This window comes from Lampris incognitus, chromosome 2 (genome assembly GCF_029633865.1).
Source record: "Lampris incognitus isolate fLamInc1 chromosome 2, fLamInc1.hap2, whole genome shotgun sequence".
In the NCBI taxonomy this organism is placed as follows: domain Eukaryota; kingdom Metazoa; phylum Chordata; class Actinopteri; order Lampriformes; family Lampridae; genus Lampris; species Lampris incognitus.
In genome coordinates, this window is record NC_079212.1 from 3,857,404 (window position 1) to 3,875,019 (window position 17,616).

The 17,616-nt window shown below is 45.5% G+C and overlaps 1 protein-coding gene across 1 annotated transcript in view; it reads left to right on the forward strand.

Annotated features, from left to right (window-relative positions):
* Positions 1 to 17,616, forward strand: part of camta1a (calmodulin binding transcription activator 1a) — a 485,501-nt gene that overhangs the window by 20,744 nt on the left and 447,141 nt on the right. The window contains exon 3 of the mRNA XM_056275500.1: positions 14,962 to 15,065. Coding sequence (XP_056131475.1) covers positions 14,962 to 15,065 — 104 coding nt within the window. The remainder of the gene's footprint in view (positions 1 to 14,961; positions 15,066 to 17,616) is intronic.

The window sequence follows — 17,616 nt, forward strand, 5'->3', positions numbered from 1 at the left end:
CTGCTGCTGACGATTGATTACGAAAAGCGGGGCCGCTCTTTGTGTGGTGTGAGAGATGGCCAAGGCTTTCCACCGGCTAAAGCTGTATCTCAGTCTAGACGCCACCATTAGAAGAGCCTTGCCCTTATTGACCTTTATGATAAAAGAAAACTTACACGAGGTGCTGCTTGAAAGCTGTAGCCTCATGCTTGTTTGAAGCCTGAGGCATGTTTAAAGGTCCCATCAAGGGAAAAATGCATTTTCATTCTTGCCACCTCTTTCATCTGTGCATAATTTACATCTAATTATGTTCTATAAATTCACAAAAAAGTATTTTGTCTTATTTTTGTGTTTATAAGAATAATGACTTTTTCATTACAAATACACAATTTTTTCTAGTGATGGCATCCTCCAGTTGAGTTGGGAGTGAGGTTGATAGAAGATGAGTGATCTTCTGCCACCAAATTGAAATTAGCCACAGCATATTGATGTCTACATTCTTCTAAAAATGTGGCTCAAATCAAACTCTCTCTCTCCTTACAAAGTCCAACCCGACCCTTCTGTCTCATTTGGATATGTGCGTCAAATTGTGCTGCAAGTTTGCGGTACAGTCCCAACTTTGCAGTGCTCTAAATGCGATTTCATGGGACCTTTTAAAGTGGCCCTGTCATGCTCATTCCAGCTCTGTATTTTTATTCTGGGGTTCCACTAGAGTAGCTTTGCATGATTCAAAGTAAAAAAAAAAAAAATCCTTATTTGTCTTAAATGGGCCCTTTTTTGGGCCCTCAGTTCATCCTCTGTTTGAAACAGGCTGTGTGGGCTATTTTATCTTGAAGCCCCCCCCCCCCCAAAAAAAGCCCAATTTCTTCTGATTGGAAGCCAACCAGTGCTTGTGAGCACCACCTCATCCTCTTGCTGGTGTTCTATTGAACTCTGTTTCCCCCAGCCAGAGTTCGATACAAAAGCGACATGCATGATTAACCTAACCTTAACCTAGCCCTAAACTTAACCTAACTTCAGCCTAACCCTAATCTTAACCTAACCTCAACCTAACCCTAACCCTAAACTTAACGAACCTCAACCTAACCCTAATCTTAACCTAACATCAGCCTAACCCTAATCTTAACCTAACATCAACCTAACCCTAATCTTAACCTAACTTCAGCCTAACCCTAAACTTAACCTAACCTCAACCTAACCCTAATCTTAACCTAACTTCAGCCTAACCCTAATCTTAACATAACTTCAACCTAACCCAAAACTTAACCTAACTTCAGTCTAACCCTAAACTTAACCTAACCTCAACCTAACCCTAATCTTAACCTAACCTCAGCCTAACCCTAAACTTAACCTAACCCTAATCTTAACCTAACTCCAACCTAACCCTAATCTTAACCTAACTTCAACCTAACCCTAAATTTAACCTAACGCTTATCTTAACCTAATCATAACTGATAGCTAACTTGTTTCCATGAGGACACTTCGTCTGGCTAAGGGGAGACAGATCTCGACAGGGAGACAGATCTCGATAGGGAAACAGAGTTTGATACAACACCGGAGTAGGAGGTTCCATAATCAAACTATAAACCTACTAAATAAAATAATGTCTCGTTTGTTATTGGAAATAGCAACTTCTCAAATCCATCTGTACATGTTTGAGCCCAATACGATCCGGAATATAAGAGTGGACTGCACGAACATCTGCTGCAACAAAGATTAAACAGGACATCTCTAGTAGATATTACGCTTATTACCTGCTTATAGTTTGACCTGGATTTAGTCTTTCAATCACAAGCCATATATAAAACATTTTCTGGGGCGTCCGGGTGGTGTGGTCTATTCCGTTGCCTACCAACATGGGGATCGCTGGTTCGAATCCCCGTGTTACCCCAGCCTTGGTCGGGCGTCCCTACAGACACAATTGGCCGTGTCTGTGGTTGGGAAGCCGGATGTGGGTATGTGTCCTGGTCACTGCACTAGCGCCTCCTCTGGTTGGTTGGGGCACCGGTTCGGGGGGGAGGACTGGGGGGAATAGCGTGATCCTCCCACGTGCTATGTCCCCCTGGTGAAACTCCTTGCTGTCAGGTGAAAAGAAGCGGCTGGCGACTCCACATGTATGGGAGGAGACACAGGCGTGCGAGAAGATGATTTAAGAAGGCGGGCTGCTAACTAAAATTAAAAGTATGGTGGTGAGCCAGCGTGGAAGAATGAGTCGAGAGGCATAGACCTCTTTTAGTCGCAATTCTTGTGCCCCATACACTGCACAACCCCGGGAGTGCTCTTTTATTCACACTGGCCAGAACAGACCAGAACTGACAACAATGTCACGAGTCCCCGTCCCCTCCCCGTCCCCCATGTCCCAAGTGTCGACATCAGTCCCAGTCACAGTCCTGCAAACAGTTAGTCAGTAAACAGTATCCTAATTAGTCTGAGTCTAACCCCCAAAACAACAACACAAGAATAACCACAACATGAACACCACATCATTAAAACACAATTTTCAGTCTAACATTAACAGGCCCATCAGTCATTGCGCTCCCCCAGCACAGAACCACCGACATTCAGAGCGACCGCCTCCCCGGTCGCTACAGTATGACGCAGTTGTGTTGTTTGTAAGGTGTGTGTGTAGCAGATCTAGAATGGTGTGTTTACTCACTTTATTATTAAAAATGTACATTCCACGCAGCCCCGTCCACTGTTTAAAATATTTTTTTTTTGTTGTATTTGTATGTTGGGAAAAGTTAGGCATACTATTGGGTCTAAGATGTTACACAGCCACCTGCCACTTCTGGGGGGGGGGGGCTGCACCCATCACCAGGGGGCGCTCCACCTCCCTTCCCACACTAACGAGGAGACGTGGTAGTTTGCAGCCCTCCCCAGATCAGCAGAGGGGGTGAAGCAGTGACCGGGACGGCTCAGAAGAGTGGGGTAATTGGCCAAGTACATCCATCCATCCATTATCCAAGCCGGTTATCCCAGTTGGGGTCGTGGGATGCTGGAGCCTATCCCAGCAGTCATTGGGCGACAGGCGCAATGACTGCGAGAAAAAAAGGGGGGGAAATCCAAAAAAAAAAAAAAAATTCTATGCATGCCTCTGTTAATTGGTGTACGTTTGGGAGATGCACTAAAATGCCGACTGAAGTGGAAAACGTCTGTTGTCAGGGAGTAACAAAACTACGTAGCTAGTAAAATGTTACTCTGCTGGCGCCAAATGACCTGATAGTATCTACCTACACAGCGCCAGGTTATTTGTATGCTGGAGTACACCTGTAATACAACTCAAGTAGAATGTTTTTCGAGAACATGTACATAAATTTACCCAGAAGACTGTAGTTTGACAGGCTTTTGGCTTGGAGTATCTTTGCGTGAGCACAACTACTTTTGGTATGATAAAAATTATTTTGAAAAAAATATCGTGTTTGGGGAGTGGTGACATTTATTCTCAGGGGTTGTGAAAATAACACCACGGTTTTGAGTGGATATGGTTGAAATGAAGGCATATATCTAACTGCTCGGTGCACAGCGGTGTTGTTTTATGCAAATCACCGTTAGCTTCCTAAATAACCTTAACTTCACTGTATATACCCATTGTCTGCACTGAAACTGTATTCACAAGCCATTTGGGCTCATTATCAATGCAAGACAATTATTTCAGTGATATAATCTGAGTCCTCACCATGGCCCTTTACAGATGGAACAGCCTGGTCTTTTAGCCCAAGTGTAGCTGAAATCCAGCTTCATGCTGGCCGCTGTTGAGGAAGAGCCCTCTGTGGAGTGGCGAGAACAAACAGGTCGACACATGGCTGTGGTTGGCCCAGAAAAAGAAACTATCCAGTGTTATCTGGTGCTTTCTTCTTTAGGAAAGGCAAGGTTTTGAACGTTGCCTGGTTCAGGAACAGTGTTGTGGGTAACGCGTAACATTACTTTTAGTGGTAACAAAGTAATGTGACACGTTTCTAGTAGGATTTCAGAATCACAATCATGTTTATTGGCCATGTATAGGTTTGCACATGCAATGAATGTGACTCTGGTTTCGTGGCTCTCAGTGTACTTAACATAACACTACAACACAACAATCTTCAGATATATACACAAGGATTGACTTATACAGGTGAAATAAGAGGTGATAAGGTGCAATGGTGCAGAGAACACTATATCAGAGATGCTGAAATACTGCATGTTAGCAGGTTACTTACATACATGCCTGAGGTAGATGGACATGACAGCGTACCAGTATATGTACAATGTACAGTACAGTATATACAACATGTACAGTACAGTATATACAACATGGTTGGATTTATCGACAGTGTTAAGCGTTACTTGAATGACAGCCCGTGGAAAGAAACCGTTTTTATAGCTGGTTGTTTTGGGGTACAGTGCTCTGTAGCGCCTGCCAGGGGAGAGGAGTTGGAACAGGTTGTGACCAGGGTGTGATGGGTCTGCAGTGATGTTGCCTGCCTGTTTCCTGAGTCTGGAGGTGTATAAGTCCTGAATGGAGGGCAGGTTGGCACCAGTGATTTTCTCTGCAGATTTAACTGTCCATTGTAGTCTGTCCGTGTCCTGTTTGGTGGCGAACCAACCCAGACAGTGATGGATGTGCAGAGGACAGACTGGATTATTGCAGTGTAGAACCGAATCAACAGTTCCCGGGGCAGGTTGAATTTCGGCAATAATATTACAGTTACTATGTCAAGTAACATCTTAGCACCTGAAATACACAAAGCACGGGCGCGGCACGTCATGTAGGCGGGGCGGAACGGGTTTTTTGGTGGGACAGGCCAGCGGGGCCAGCCGTTTAAACGTGAATGTTCCTTACTGAGTGATCATAGTTAGAGTGACTGGCCCAATCCCAATGCCCCCCCAAGGCCTAAGCCCTGAACCCTCTTGGACTTAGTGGACCTCACCCAGTGAGTGTTTGAGCGTGAGATGCTGCAAAGGCTCGAAATGGTGTGAATAGGAATGGGACAGCGCTTTGTGACATATCACGTTACCTTGACGACGCCAAAACATGTTTCAGGCTATTGTGGGTTTTGGACTTTGTAGTTTATGTTTTTTTTACTTTCTCCATGGCCAAGGCACTTAAATTAAGGGACTGACTGCTTTATTTAAATGCCTTCTAGGCACTTGCCTTACATCAACTTACTTGTTTTTGTCAAAATGTCACTAAGCAGAAATTAAAAAGAAATGTTTGATGAATGAACTGGGTGTGTAATATAGCACTTGCTCTCATTTCTCTAATTTCATGTTTTTATGTATCATTAATGTAGTGTTTCTTTGGAAATTTAGGCATATCAGCACACCCAATATGCTTGGCTGACCACCCATGTGTCCTTCCATGCTTGTTTGTTCACCGTGTTTTTTTTTTTTTTTCTAAACGCTTCCGGGCTTCCCCTGGTAAGCCTGTGTTTAACGTCACAACTTGTATGAACTGTGGGTAATTCTCTCAGGCAAAGTCTGCAGAAATGCGGACTTACCCGAGAGTGTGCATAAAGGGTTCAAATTGTCTGTAAGAAGACCCTCATACAAGTGGGACAGCCCTAAGCCCTCACGGATTTAGCGGGAACACGTCTAAAAGCACGGTGGTGCAGTGGTTAGCACGGTCACTTCACACCAAGAAGGTCCTGGGTTCAAACCCCGGGGGTTGTCCAACCTTAGGGGTCATCCCAGGTCATCTTCTGTGTGGCGTTTGCATGTTCTCCCCGTGTCTGCGTGGGCTTCCTCCGGGTGCTCCGGTTTCCTCCCACAGTCCAAAGACATGTCGTTCAGGTGGGTCAGCCATATTAAAATTTCCCCCGTGACCCTGAGAGCAGGACAAGTGGTTTAGATGATGGATGGATGGATGGATGGATGGATGGATGGATGCCTAAAAGTCTGTGAGTCCGTGAGTGTGGACATTGGAATTGGGTTACTGACTGACTGAGCGATCAGTTTGACATGATTGGCCTGCTGGGTCAGGTGACCAATGACGGCTCCAGCTAGCGGTGACAAACGACGTCACTGAAGTTACACGATTGGTCAGCTGATCAATGCTGTCGCTGGTAAACACAGAAGGGGGAGTTTCCCTGTTGGTTTTGAATTAGCACAGTGGTTCGCATGCTAACAAATATAATATATTGCTCCTCGTGGATACTACGGAGACGCCTCATTGCAAAAAATTTCAATTCACAAACACCAGCGCTAATAGCCACACTAAGTTAGAGTGAAAAGTAGTAGTGACGTCAGACAATTGGAGGTAACTGACGTGCATTTATAAAGGGTCGTCATGCCCAGACATCCCAGTGATCATGGCATAGCCAGGTATTTCATATAAAAAAACAAATTGGCACTATTTAACTGCATAAATAATCAGGGTTTGAAAGCTGCTATCCAGTACACCTGCTGTTCACGGAACCAATGTAAAAACACCCGCTTTTAAATGTAATGTCACAAAAACAACTGCCTTGCTCAAACTGCCAGCCCAAATCCGTGTTTTGGCATATCCAGATTGTACCCATGTTGATTTTAGAAAGTCTGGATGGCAAACAAAAAACACCACACAAAAAAACAAACCCCAAAACAAATGAAATTTGATTTTTGCAAATCAGATCCAAACCACATTTAGCGGTGGTTTGAACTGCGATTCCAATCGGATTTCTACAGATGCGTCTCAGTCTGGACGCGTTGGCCGCCCAAATTGGATTACTGTGTCACTCGCAACGTAACGCAGTACAGCGACGTCAAATCCAGAGTGACGGAAGTGCATCACAGCGGCTGAACGGCATCCATGCTGCTACTAGCAAAACAACATGGAGGGGAACATCAAGAACATCAGTCCGTGGACAGACACTGAAATACATTTTCTGCTGCCACTTTGAGGGGGAGGCTTCTGTACAGGCAAATCTGGAAGGAATAGAATAGAAGAGAATATTCTTTATTCGTCATTTTGTACATACAAATGAAATGTCATCTCTGCATTTAACCCATCCTAGCTGTGTAGCTAGGAGCAGTGGGCAGCCGCTGTGCAGCAATCTGGGACCAACTCCAGTCATTTCTTCCTATTGCCTTGGTCAGGGGCAGAGACAGGGGTATTAACCCTAACACGCATGTCTTTTTGATGGTGGGAGGAAACCGGAGTGCCCGGAGGAAACCCACACAGACACAGAGAGAACATGCAAACTCCACACAGAAAGGACCTGGGACGGCCTGGGGTTCCAACTCAGGACCCTCTTGCTGAGAGGCAACAGCGCTAACTACTGGGCCACCATGCCATCCAGAACCTACTGGGACAAGACAGTTTATGAAGAGATATCTCGCGGTATGGAAGAAAGGGGGTTCCGTAGGTCGTGATTGCAGCGCCAAAGAAAAATGAAAAATCTGAAAACCGAATACAAGGAAATGAAAGATGGGAATAACAAAGTGGGGCAGGCTGTATCAGCAGCCCAGTTTTTACCGGACAACACACTCGACGGCAAGCCGAGTGTTCACTCACTTCAACCAGCTGGCAGATGTGTCATTCTACCAGTTGTGACTGGTACCCAACCGAGCAGGACCCCCAAGCGCAGCATCCTGAGCCTCCTCTGGAATGCCAGTCCCTATTCTGCAACAAGTACTGCTATGTTATGCTGTAGTTTCATCTATTACCAGCTGCTGTTCAAGTAAATCAAGTGAGTTATAGCAAGCCTGATGCAGTGTGTGATAAGTAGTGTGGTTACAGTCCTGTAGTTGTACAAAACAAGCTTTATGTTCAGAATTAAGCAGTATTTGTTATCTTCTTACACAGTAGTTACTTGAGAAATGTTGTGCCCTGTGAGGTGTATTAAAAGTTTCGTCTTTTTTTTAAGAAATGAATAATATTGATATTCATTTCACAGGGATCACAAAAAACAGAAAAAGGAAGAACAAGATGGAAGCCACATTGGATATTTTTACCAACAAGATTGCCGATGTACTAGAAAAGGATAATGAATTCGTATTGAAGATGCAGGCTGCACAGCACAAACACAAGATGTCAATGAGGCCCTTCCTTGCCCAGCTCATTAAGGACGAACAGTCTCAGGCCCCGGCATTTCAACTGCCCCAGTTCCACACAGCCAACACCCACCCTTTCCACTAGGAGCATCACCGCAAAAACAGCCATTCTTTCGGTCCATAGGTCCTCCACTACCAGCTTACCAACCATGGCCTTCACAGCTTCAGCACACATGCCTGCACACTTTGCCTACTGATCGTCCATGTACCAACAGGATCAACCATCTTTTTGGGAGATGAACCCATTTTCCCTCATGATCAGTCACAGCAACAGCCTGATGCATGACGGCTACCACAAAAGCAGTCTATGTTTAGTTCACGGTGGATTGTAAACCAGTGGGTTTAGTTGAACCATGGGTTTATTTACTCCTCAGTTGTGGTCAAGTTAGGTTGTTGAGTTGTACTTTATTGTTCCCATGGGGAAATGGTTTCTGTTGTTTATATTCACGTGTATAACGATGCTGAAGAACATCAGGGGATTACAGAAATGGGCCACTTTATAGGAATATAGCAGAATGTATTTTTACAGCTTGTTTCAAACATTCATGGTGTTAGTTGGTGGTTTTCAGATGTTGTACAAATCAAGCCCAAACTAGACTATTTGCCTCCTTAGAACATAAATCACACAGGAGGCTGTTTAATACACAGCCATTCTTTTGCTTTTATTTCATTGGCTCACGGTCAGAGAGACTGTGCGGTGGTCAGCTGGGTCAAAGTTTCAGAACAGGCAAAGATCCTAGACTGTGTCAGGGGTATTTCTGCAGCGAGACGGACAGGAAAGGGGAAGAGAGAAGGGGAACAATGTGTCAAAGGGCCCAGGCCTCTTTTGAGCCCGCGATTCTGCTGTTACATGGTATGTGCCTTAGCCAACCAAGCCACAAGGACATCTGGGTGACCCTCACGTATTTATCTGCCAGGGGCAGATTTTACTGGCCTTTGGCGTTTGGCTGGTCTTAATTTAGGACCCTGCTGACCCTGATATGCTGGGGAATTTGAGATTTCTTTGTCGAGAAGTATTTTATGTTTGTAATTTGTTTCTGACAAATGTCAAAGTTTGTTAAAAAATGAAAAAAAAAAAGTTCTGGAGAGGTTTACTGCTCAAATATTACTTGAGGTTTGAATATAATAAAGATAAGAGCTTATACAAGAAAATTGAATGTGTTGTCTCTCAAGTTGGGTGTACGTGTGAAAAATACATGTTTTTTTTTACAAATTCATAATAATATAAAAAAAACGGACAACTAGGGCTGAACAATTAAACATACTATTGAACTCGACCTACCATATATCTATATTGTGGCAGGATGAGGAAAAACACAGGAGACGAAGGCGAGTTTGAACTTTATTCCTCAGCTCCAAAAACCAAGCTACAACAGGAACAACCCTGCACCAGAGAGCCCGGGAACGTAAACCACGCCCCCAGCTCACAGTCCTGCTGGGTGAGAGGCATAGCCCCTAGTGTCCGCTACAATATCTATATATATATATATATATATATATATATATCAGACGTATAAAAAACTTAAAACATACTAATTGTTAGTGCTAAAAATGACCGAAAGAAGCAAAGTAACTATTTATGTGACTGGAGGTAGGGAGTGAACTGACTAATTTTACATGTTACCTGTTAGCCTCGAATCCACCAGCAACCAGCCGCCAGAGCAGACAGGAGAGAATAAACGAGCATGAAACCGTCCAGACACCTGTGCTGCTCATGTAGGTGGAGTAAGGCAGTGTTCAATGAGAAAGGCGGGGGACTACCAAGTAGCAATTATGTTCTAGGGATTAGTCATATCCAGCAGTGTAGTAGTGGGGGAAAAAAGGGGAAGGGGAAGAACCTACCAGGGCCCAGAAGGGGGGGGGCCTTGGGAAACCTGGAATTAAAAGTTAGTTTTGGTTTGCAAATTTTTATTTCTAGCTAATTAGTGTCATAACTTCAGTTAAAATTGGTTCAATACATCGGTTGAGGGACTTAAAGAAAATAGTGGAAGCTCTCTGAGGCCCATCTCAACCCTTACAAAAGGTGCAAAATGGTTTAGTCAGCCCCTCACAAGCGTCTCAATGGAGCTCATCTAGTCCTGTCGTGAGTGACTGCTGCTGATACAAGCACAAGCACAGAGTTGTCTTTCCCAAAGAAAGCAAAATCTGGGTTCCAGAAAAGAAAAAGAAAAAAGAAAAAAAGGAAAGGGAGAGACGGCAAAATGAGGGAAAGCAACTGTTGAATAATTTCTTCCAAAAGAAAGGTGAGCTAGGAGCTTGTAAAAGAAACGTGGCAAGCTAACTCCTACTACCACAGCTAGGTAGCAGCTAGCTAGCTGGCTAACTAGGGTCTGTTAGAGTCTGTTAGGGGCCCACAGAGACTGCTTATGTATAGGGCCCAGAATTTTGTGCTACACCCCTGGTCATATCATAAAAGTGTCATGAGTAAAACTAGGCTAACTATATACCTAGCTAGCTGTGGCATGTCCTCATCTCTGTAACATTATATTCTGTGTGTCCATACATCAGCTGCGAGCGTGTCCTACTAAACGTCCCTCCGGTTGTCCATGTGACCACAATTTGCAGCATAGCCTACAGTGGCAGTTGCACACACGCTGTGGGAAAAAGAATAAAAACCACAACAGAACGATTAGCATTAAGTTCAAAATAAAGAAAACAGTTTGTTCTTATTAGTATTGCATGTTTTTTTTTTTAAATATATATTTTTGGACCCCCCCCCCTTTTTTTTCTCCCCAGTTGTACCAATTACCTCACTCTTCTGAGCCGTCCCTGTCTCTGCTCCACCCCCTCTGCTGATCCGGGTAGGGCTGTAGACTACCACATGCCTCCTCCGATACATGTGGAGTCGCCAGCCGCTTCTTTTCACCTGACAGTGAGGAGTTTCACCAGGGGGACGTAGCACTTGGGAGGATCACGCTATTCCCCCCAGTTCCCCCTTGAATAGGTGCCCCGACTGACCAGAGCAGATGCTAGTGCAGCGACTAGGACACATACCCACATCCGGCTTCCCACCCGCAGACACGGCCAGATGTGTCTGTTGGAATGCCCGACCAAGCCGGAGGTAACACTAGGATTCAAATTGGCGATCCCCGTGTTGGTAGGCAACGGAATAGACCGCTACGCTACCCGGATGCCTCGTACTGCATGTTTATACATAAAAATTAGCCTATTATTGTGATTTCCGGTCCCGCCCACTGCCGCTGACTTTTTTCCCTGTTCCATCCCAGTCACATGATGACTAGTGAAACTGACTCCCATCACGGGTCATGGGAATTCCACAGGAATCCCCGTGACCCACAGGATTCCCGAAAAAAATGTCAACCTCTAATAAGCACGAGGCAAACTTTCTGGCCTCCACTCTACCAATGGCGGCACCCCAGCACAGGGCGCCATCCCCTTCAAATATCAAAAATCTACTTCAACATGTTAAATATAACTTAGTTGTATAATGCAAATAATGATGAAATAAAAGTGTTGTCAGTCGTTGAGCGCCTGTCAGCAGCATTAAATACTGGTTCAAATGGTATTTGGTTGGTTCCTGTCTGAATACATATACTTCCTGGGTGAGGGGCGCCGGCCAAACCATACCTTATGTAAGCCCTCGAACTTGTGGTGAGCAGGTGACCTGAGGCTGCTGTCTGATTGGTTTCTGCAGGTTTTCCAGGGGGCGCAGTTCTGTGTCCCCAGACACTCCCACTTTTATTGGCAGCGAATTGGTATTGTTTTAATGTTTTCTGATCTAATGTGATTGGACAATTCTCGTGGCTGTCAATCATGTTCGCACCCACCACCACGCCTCATCTCAACTGTCAGTCATCCGCCCTGGTAAAATCTATAGGCTACATTGTCCCTTCTTAATAACTCTGTGACTGTGTGGACATTAAAGCAGCTGCCAGGTGTGCTGCACCAAGCTAAATTGCGCCCCCCCCCCCAAGAATTTTTAGCAACAGCCGCCACTGGTGTTTGAGTCCTCCTGCCTCCGCTATGCCTAACTTTGTTTGACGGCGGGCCAGAGAAGCCGCTAGGCGGTCATTGTTAAAACGTGTTGCATAGTGACGTTGATAAGTAACAGAAGAAAACACTGGACTACAAACGAGGTGTTTCAGGCAGTGTTTTCTTTTTCTTTTTTTGGCTTTTTTCCCCCACCGTTTCTCCCCAATTGTACTTGCTGATTACCATATTTTCCGAGCGTCCCGGTCTCTGCTCCACCCCCTCTGCTGATCCAGGGAGGGCTGCAGACTACCCCATGCCTCATCCGATACATGTGGACTCACCAACCGCTTCTTTTCATCTGACAGTGAGGAGTTTCACCAGGAGGGTGTAGTGCATGGGAGGGTCACGCTATCCCCCCCCCCCCGACAGTGAGGAGTTTCACCAGGAGGGTGTAGCGCATGGGAGGATCACGCTATCCCCCCCCCCCGACAGTGAGGAGTTTCACCAGGAGGGTGTAGCGCATGGGAGGATCACGCTATCCCCCCCCCCCCCCGAACAGGCACCCCAACCGACCAGAGGAGGCGCTAGGACACATACCCACAACCGGCTTCCCACCCACAGACACAGCCAATTGTGTCTGTAGGGATGCCCGACCCAGCCAGAGGTAACACAGGGATTCGAACCGGTGATCCCCGTGTTGGTAGGCAACGGAATAGACCACCACGCTATTTGGACGCCCCTCTCAGGCAGTGTTTTCTGTCAGAGAATGACTCCCTTTGGTTTGGACTCTGGGCTTTGTAAGTCTGCAGACTTTTTACATGCACCTGCCAGCTAAATATATATATATATATAAAACATAGTAGAGGAAGGAGAAAAACCCCAAAAGTGTGATATGGGCTCTTTAAAGTCAGCATAGAACGATACAACCACATGTAAACTCAGACTTCCCTCATATTCATTTGTGCGCTCCCGTCTGCTGCTCGCCTGCCTTCGCCCAGCACCTCATCTGCATCGACTTTTACGGCTGTGACAGGGACCACCGCTTTGGTGGTACCTGGCAGCAGGTGCCGCGTGTGATTGTTAATCGGGCGAAGCGAGCGATTACAGATACCTGAACAGCTCACAAAAAGAAATTTACACACAAGGAATTACGGGTACAGATGGAAACAGCGAGCGCTGCAGATCTACAAACCCATTCCTGCGCTCCTGCGGGAGCGATACTGCGAGCGTCGCTCTGCAGTTTCAGCCCCTGATGTTCCACCTTACGCATTCCAGTCGGAGGCTGCCAGCCTGGCCCCTCTCTGAGGACCAGCAGTGTTCATTTCCATTTCCTTTTCCATATGGTGGTGGTACAACGCTACCTGACTGCTGCGGTGTACAGCGAGCGCCTCACAGCTCCCGTTATAGCGTCGCTACCCGCCGCATGTCTGGGTTAATCCTGGAGGCCTTCATGCAGATGAAGATGTATTTCTCTGGCAGGTTATTTTCCCTTTTAAACATCGACTTGCACACTGTCCCTATAGTCAACAGTGGTTTTAAGCTTTTTCTATGCCTGGTTATTCTCCTAGCCATTTTTTATGGCCTGCCCTAAAATTCGAACTTAAATATCAATGAAAGCTACTTGCCTCGAGTTTTCCTTTATTTATTTTTTCAAACCTGCCCGCAGGGTTCTTTATTTTCCAACCGAGCTACATCGCTGCAATAATTTGTTACGTACCGTCGGTTTATTGACAGATCCTCAGTCTCGCTAATAGGCTCGCTCGAATAAGGCGGAGATAACCTGTTTTAAGTTCTTTAGGAACTCCATCTTATACCTATTTAATCACCCCCTTTGTCAAGATCTTTATTGTCGTAATTTGCATATGAATCAGATGTGTGTAGATATATTGGCTTCTGGGGAACAATGCAAGTGAGCAGGGGAACAAAACCAGCCTGGACGCCGGCCTCTGCGACACACAGCCTTGAACGTTGGCTGTTTCATGACATAATGTAGATATAGACGTGCAGGAAAACGCTCTGGAAAAGAAACCTTATGCCGGTTGTTACAGGAGCGTGTCGGCTCCGCAACGAATCCTGCACCTTTTCACCTTATCGTCTTTAATTGTGTGTGTGTGTGTGTGTGTGTGTGTGTGTGTTTTTTAATACTCACTACAGCAATTTTCAGATTCAATTTTGGGCCTTTTTAATTGTGAAGTGTCTGAGGTTGGCGTGTTCCTCTCTGCCCTTGTGAAAGTTCCCCGTGTCGTGTCACCGTGATTGGCAGTCGCCACCTTTCTCTCCCTCAGACCCACTTTTAATGATAAGTTGCTCGCTGTGAATATCCTCATTTTGTATGTAAATTGCAAAATCTACGGACACCGAAAGCCCACTTTTTCTAACAAGCGTGTGTTTATGCTCCAGCAGGGAAAAAATAATCAGCTCAAAGACTATATTAGTTTTTTCCATGATATTATAAATTCAGTGTGTTTTTTTCCCCCTCTGCAAACAAATATAATTTGCACACGCTAAAGTCTTGGATGAACTGCCATCTGCATATGTGAACAGGCATGAGGCAGTGGCCTTGGATAGACGCATGTTGCGATGGTATCTGTAAGCCGTGGCCATAATGTATTTTACACTTTTAAAACCGCCTGTGTAATGTAACATAATATGAGAAGTATTTCCTTCAGTAATACGCTAAATCGTATCATGCAGGCTATGGACTGCCATGCTAAGTCTTCATATTGTACAAAATTACCCGAGGCTGTGTATTTTGTTTAAATAATGAATACATTCGGTCTTTCAAATGTGATGGTGACACGTTTAAAGTGAAGTCGCATGAGAGAAAGTGTTGCTCAGTAAAATGATTTAATCTCGCAAGTTACAAAATTTATACGATGATGAAAATGTCATTTACATTTAAGTTGAGTTGGGGGGAGCTGTTTAACATTCATGTCGGTGCTGCTGCAGATGGGCTGATAGACTGATAAAGAGGGAGACGGGCAAGTCAATAAGATGGGGGGTGTGTGCTAAATATTTTGTCCCCTACTCTTTTTGCAGATGAACATGGACATTTGAAAATATACCTGCCCAAAAAGCTGCTTGAATGTCTACCGAAATGCTCCTCGCTGCCAAAGGAGAGACACCGGTGGAACACTAATGAGGTAAGGCCCCTTCTCCTCATCCCCCAACTTTCTCCTCATCCCCCAACTTCTCCTTCATCCATCACCGCGGCAGAACAGCCACCCGTCACGTCTCCCGAGCTGTGTGCAGGCAGACAGACTGGCGAAGCGATATGAACGTACTATTTCTGTTTTGTTTTTAAGGATCGTACCATACAGCAGTCACAAGTTGTGCATCTTTACAGCACTGTTCCAGACTCAACGAAACAACACAGATCACGACACACCACCTCGTCCTGCTGATAACTGCACATTGTGGTGCTGAATGTGCAAATGAATGGATTCAGAATGTCATATTTCTAACACGGTTTCCTTTCTCTCTTGTTAAGCGGGTGAAGTTAATGTTGATGTCCCATCCAGTTACACATATAGGACATTTGTTTGCATCTTTTAGTTGTAGAACGTGCCTATCTCCCCTAATAGTCCAGCCTCACAAATACATTTTGCAGCGGCTCACAACTTGTGCAGCGTTTTAAATTGCTCTTTGATACAGAACATTATTTGATTCAAGGCTCTGGCTAATCTTTGTTTGACGCACAATGGTGAGGAGGTCTTTTCTTCACCACGGACACCTCAAAGTCATTGGGCTTTGCATGGATAACCCGACATTCAGTTTCTTCCTGTTTTCTGGCAGAATAAAATACAAAGTAGATAAAACGGTTGCCGTCTTTATCCCACGTATGAAATAAGCCACCTGTGAAGTGTCTGCGTCCTTTCTGGTTGCTTATGTTTACTTGTGACACTGCCGGTCTCCCCTGTAGAGGACGCCATGCTTGGCCCGGATCAAAAGTGACTGGTAATCATGTATTGATTCCTTATTTGCGAGGCTTCACTGCCGCTGTGTTCAGCTGGCCTTATGACGGGCTTGTATTCGGTGTTCAGCTGGCCTTATGACGGGCTTGTGATGTAAACCTAAACACAGGTTGCATGGAGGCCTCCAGGTTTCTCACATTTGCATCACAATAGGGGAAGGCAACGAAACTGGTGTAGTTTGACGCCTCAGAAATGAAAGTGCAAAAAAAAGTTTTGGTTTGCATGCTGTTGTGAGGAGGAATCAACCCTGTGTGCTTTGGCTGTCCTTGACATACAGACCACGCAACTTAAATTTAGCCGTGCCTTTTCAGTGTGGCGCCTGTATCATTTAATAGGATGTAGAAAGTGTCTCTGTGATGTTTGTTTCATTTGTAGCACACATGGTGAATGGGTTTGTCAGGTGACCTCTGCCTATGTGGCGATTGTCAGGAGGGCGAAACAGAACATTTGTTTCGCTCTGTGCAGCCTGCTGCCCGCTGAATCCAGAGGAGCATGCCCACCAAGTCATATGAGTTTGCAACCTTACAATTTAATCCTGCCTTTTGATTCCTAATCTGTCAAAGGAAACTGGGAACTCCTGAAAAGCCATTTCAGTTTTTGATTTTTTTCTTCTTTTGGATTTTGAGATTTTGAAAGACTTTATTGATCCCCGTGGGGAAATTCTGCTCTGCATTTAACCCGTCCTAGCTGTGGAGCTAGCAGCAGTGGGCAGCTGCCGTGCAGCGCCCGGGGACCACCTGCAGTTATTTCTTCCTATTACCTCGCTCAGGGGCACAGACAGGAGTACTGACCCTAACATGCATGTCTTTTTGATGGTGGGGGAAACCGGAGCGCCTGGGGGAAACCCACCACAGACACGGGGAGAACATTTCAGTCCAGCTTTGGAAAATGTAAAACAAAAGGAGATATTCTCTTTTCTTCTTTCCATTTTATTTATTTTCATTTTCATAACATTCAGATGGAGCTTAAAATCAATACAGTGGGGGGGCATCCGGGTAGTGTCCTGGTCTATCCGTTGCCTACCAACACGGGGATCGCCGGTTCGAATCCCCGTGTGATCACTGGCTTGGTCAGGCGTCCCTGCAGACACAATTGGCCGTGTTGGCGGGTGGGAAGCCGGATGTGGGTATGTGTCCTGGTCACTGCACTAGCGCCTCCTCTGGTCGGTCGGGGCGCCTGTTCAGGGGGGAGGGGAACTGGGGGGAATAGCGTGATCCTCCCACGCGCTACATCCCCCTGGTGAAACTCCTCACTGTCAGGTGAAAAGAAGCGGCTGGTGACTCCACATGTGTCGGAGGAGGCATGTGGTAGTCTGCAGCCCTCCCCGGATTGGCACGGGGTGGAGCAGCGACCGGGACGGCTCAGAAGAGTGGGGTAATTGGACAAAAAATCAATACAGTGATGACTGGCATCAAAGTACCAAAACACATGAACACATTATTAATGAATTAGAAACAAAGCTGCGCTTTTCAACTATCATCACATAGACATGGACATAGACTCGAACATGGCGATGTCGAGATTTCAACTTTAATCACTGCACCATATGCATCTGCATGTGCACCAGTTTTCAGCTGATGATTTGATTTTTGCAAGTAGCCTCCAGCTTGTTAAATTTTAACAGCCTTTTTAACTTTGTCTCACACGTGTCCTGTCCCTCTGGCACTGGGGGACAGGCCAGAGAACTGCACTGTCTTCCCCTGCAAAATGTAGACATGAC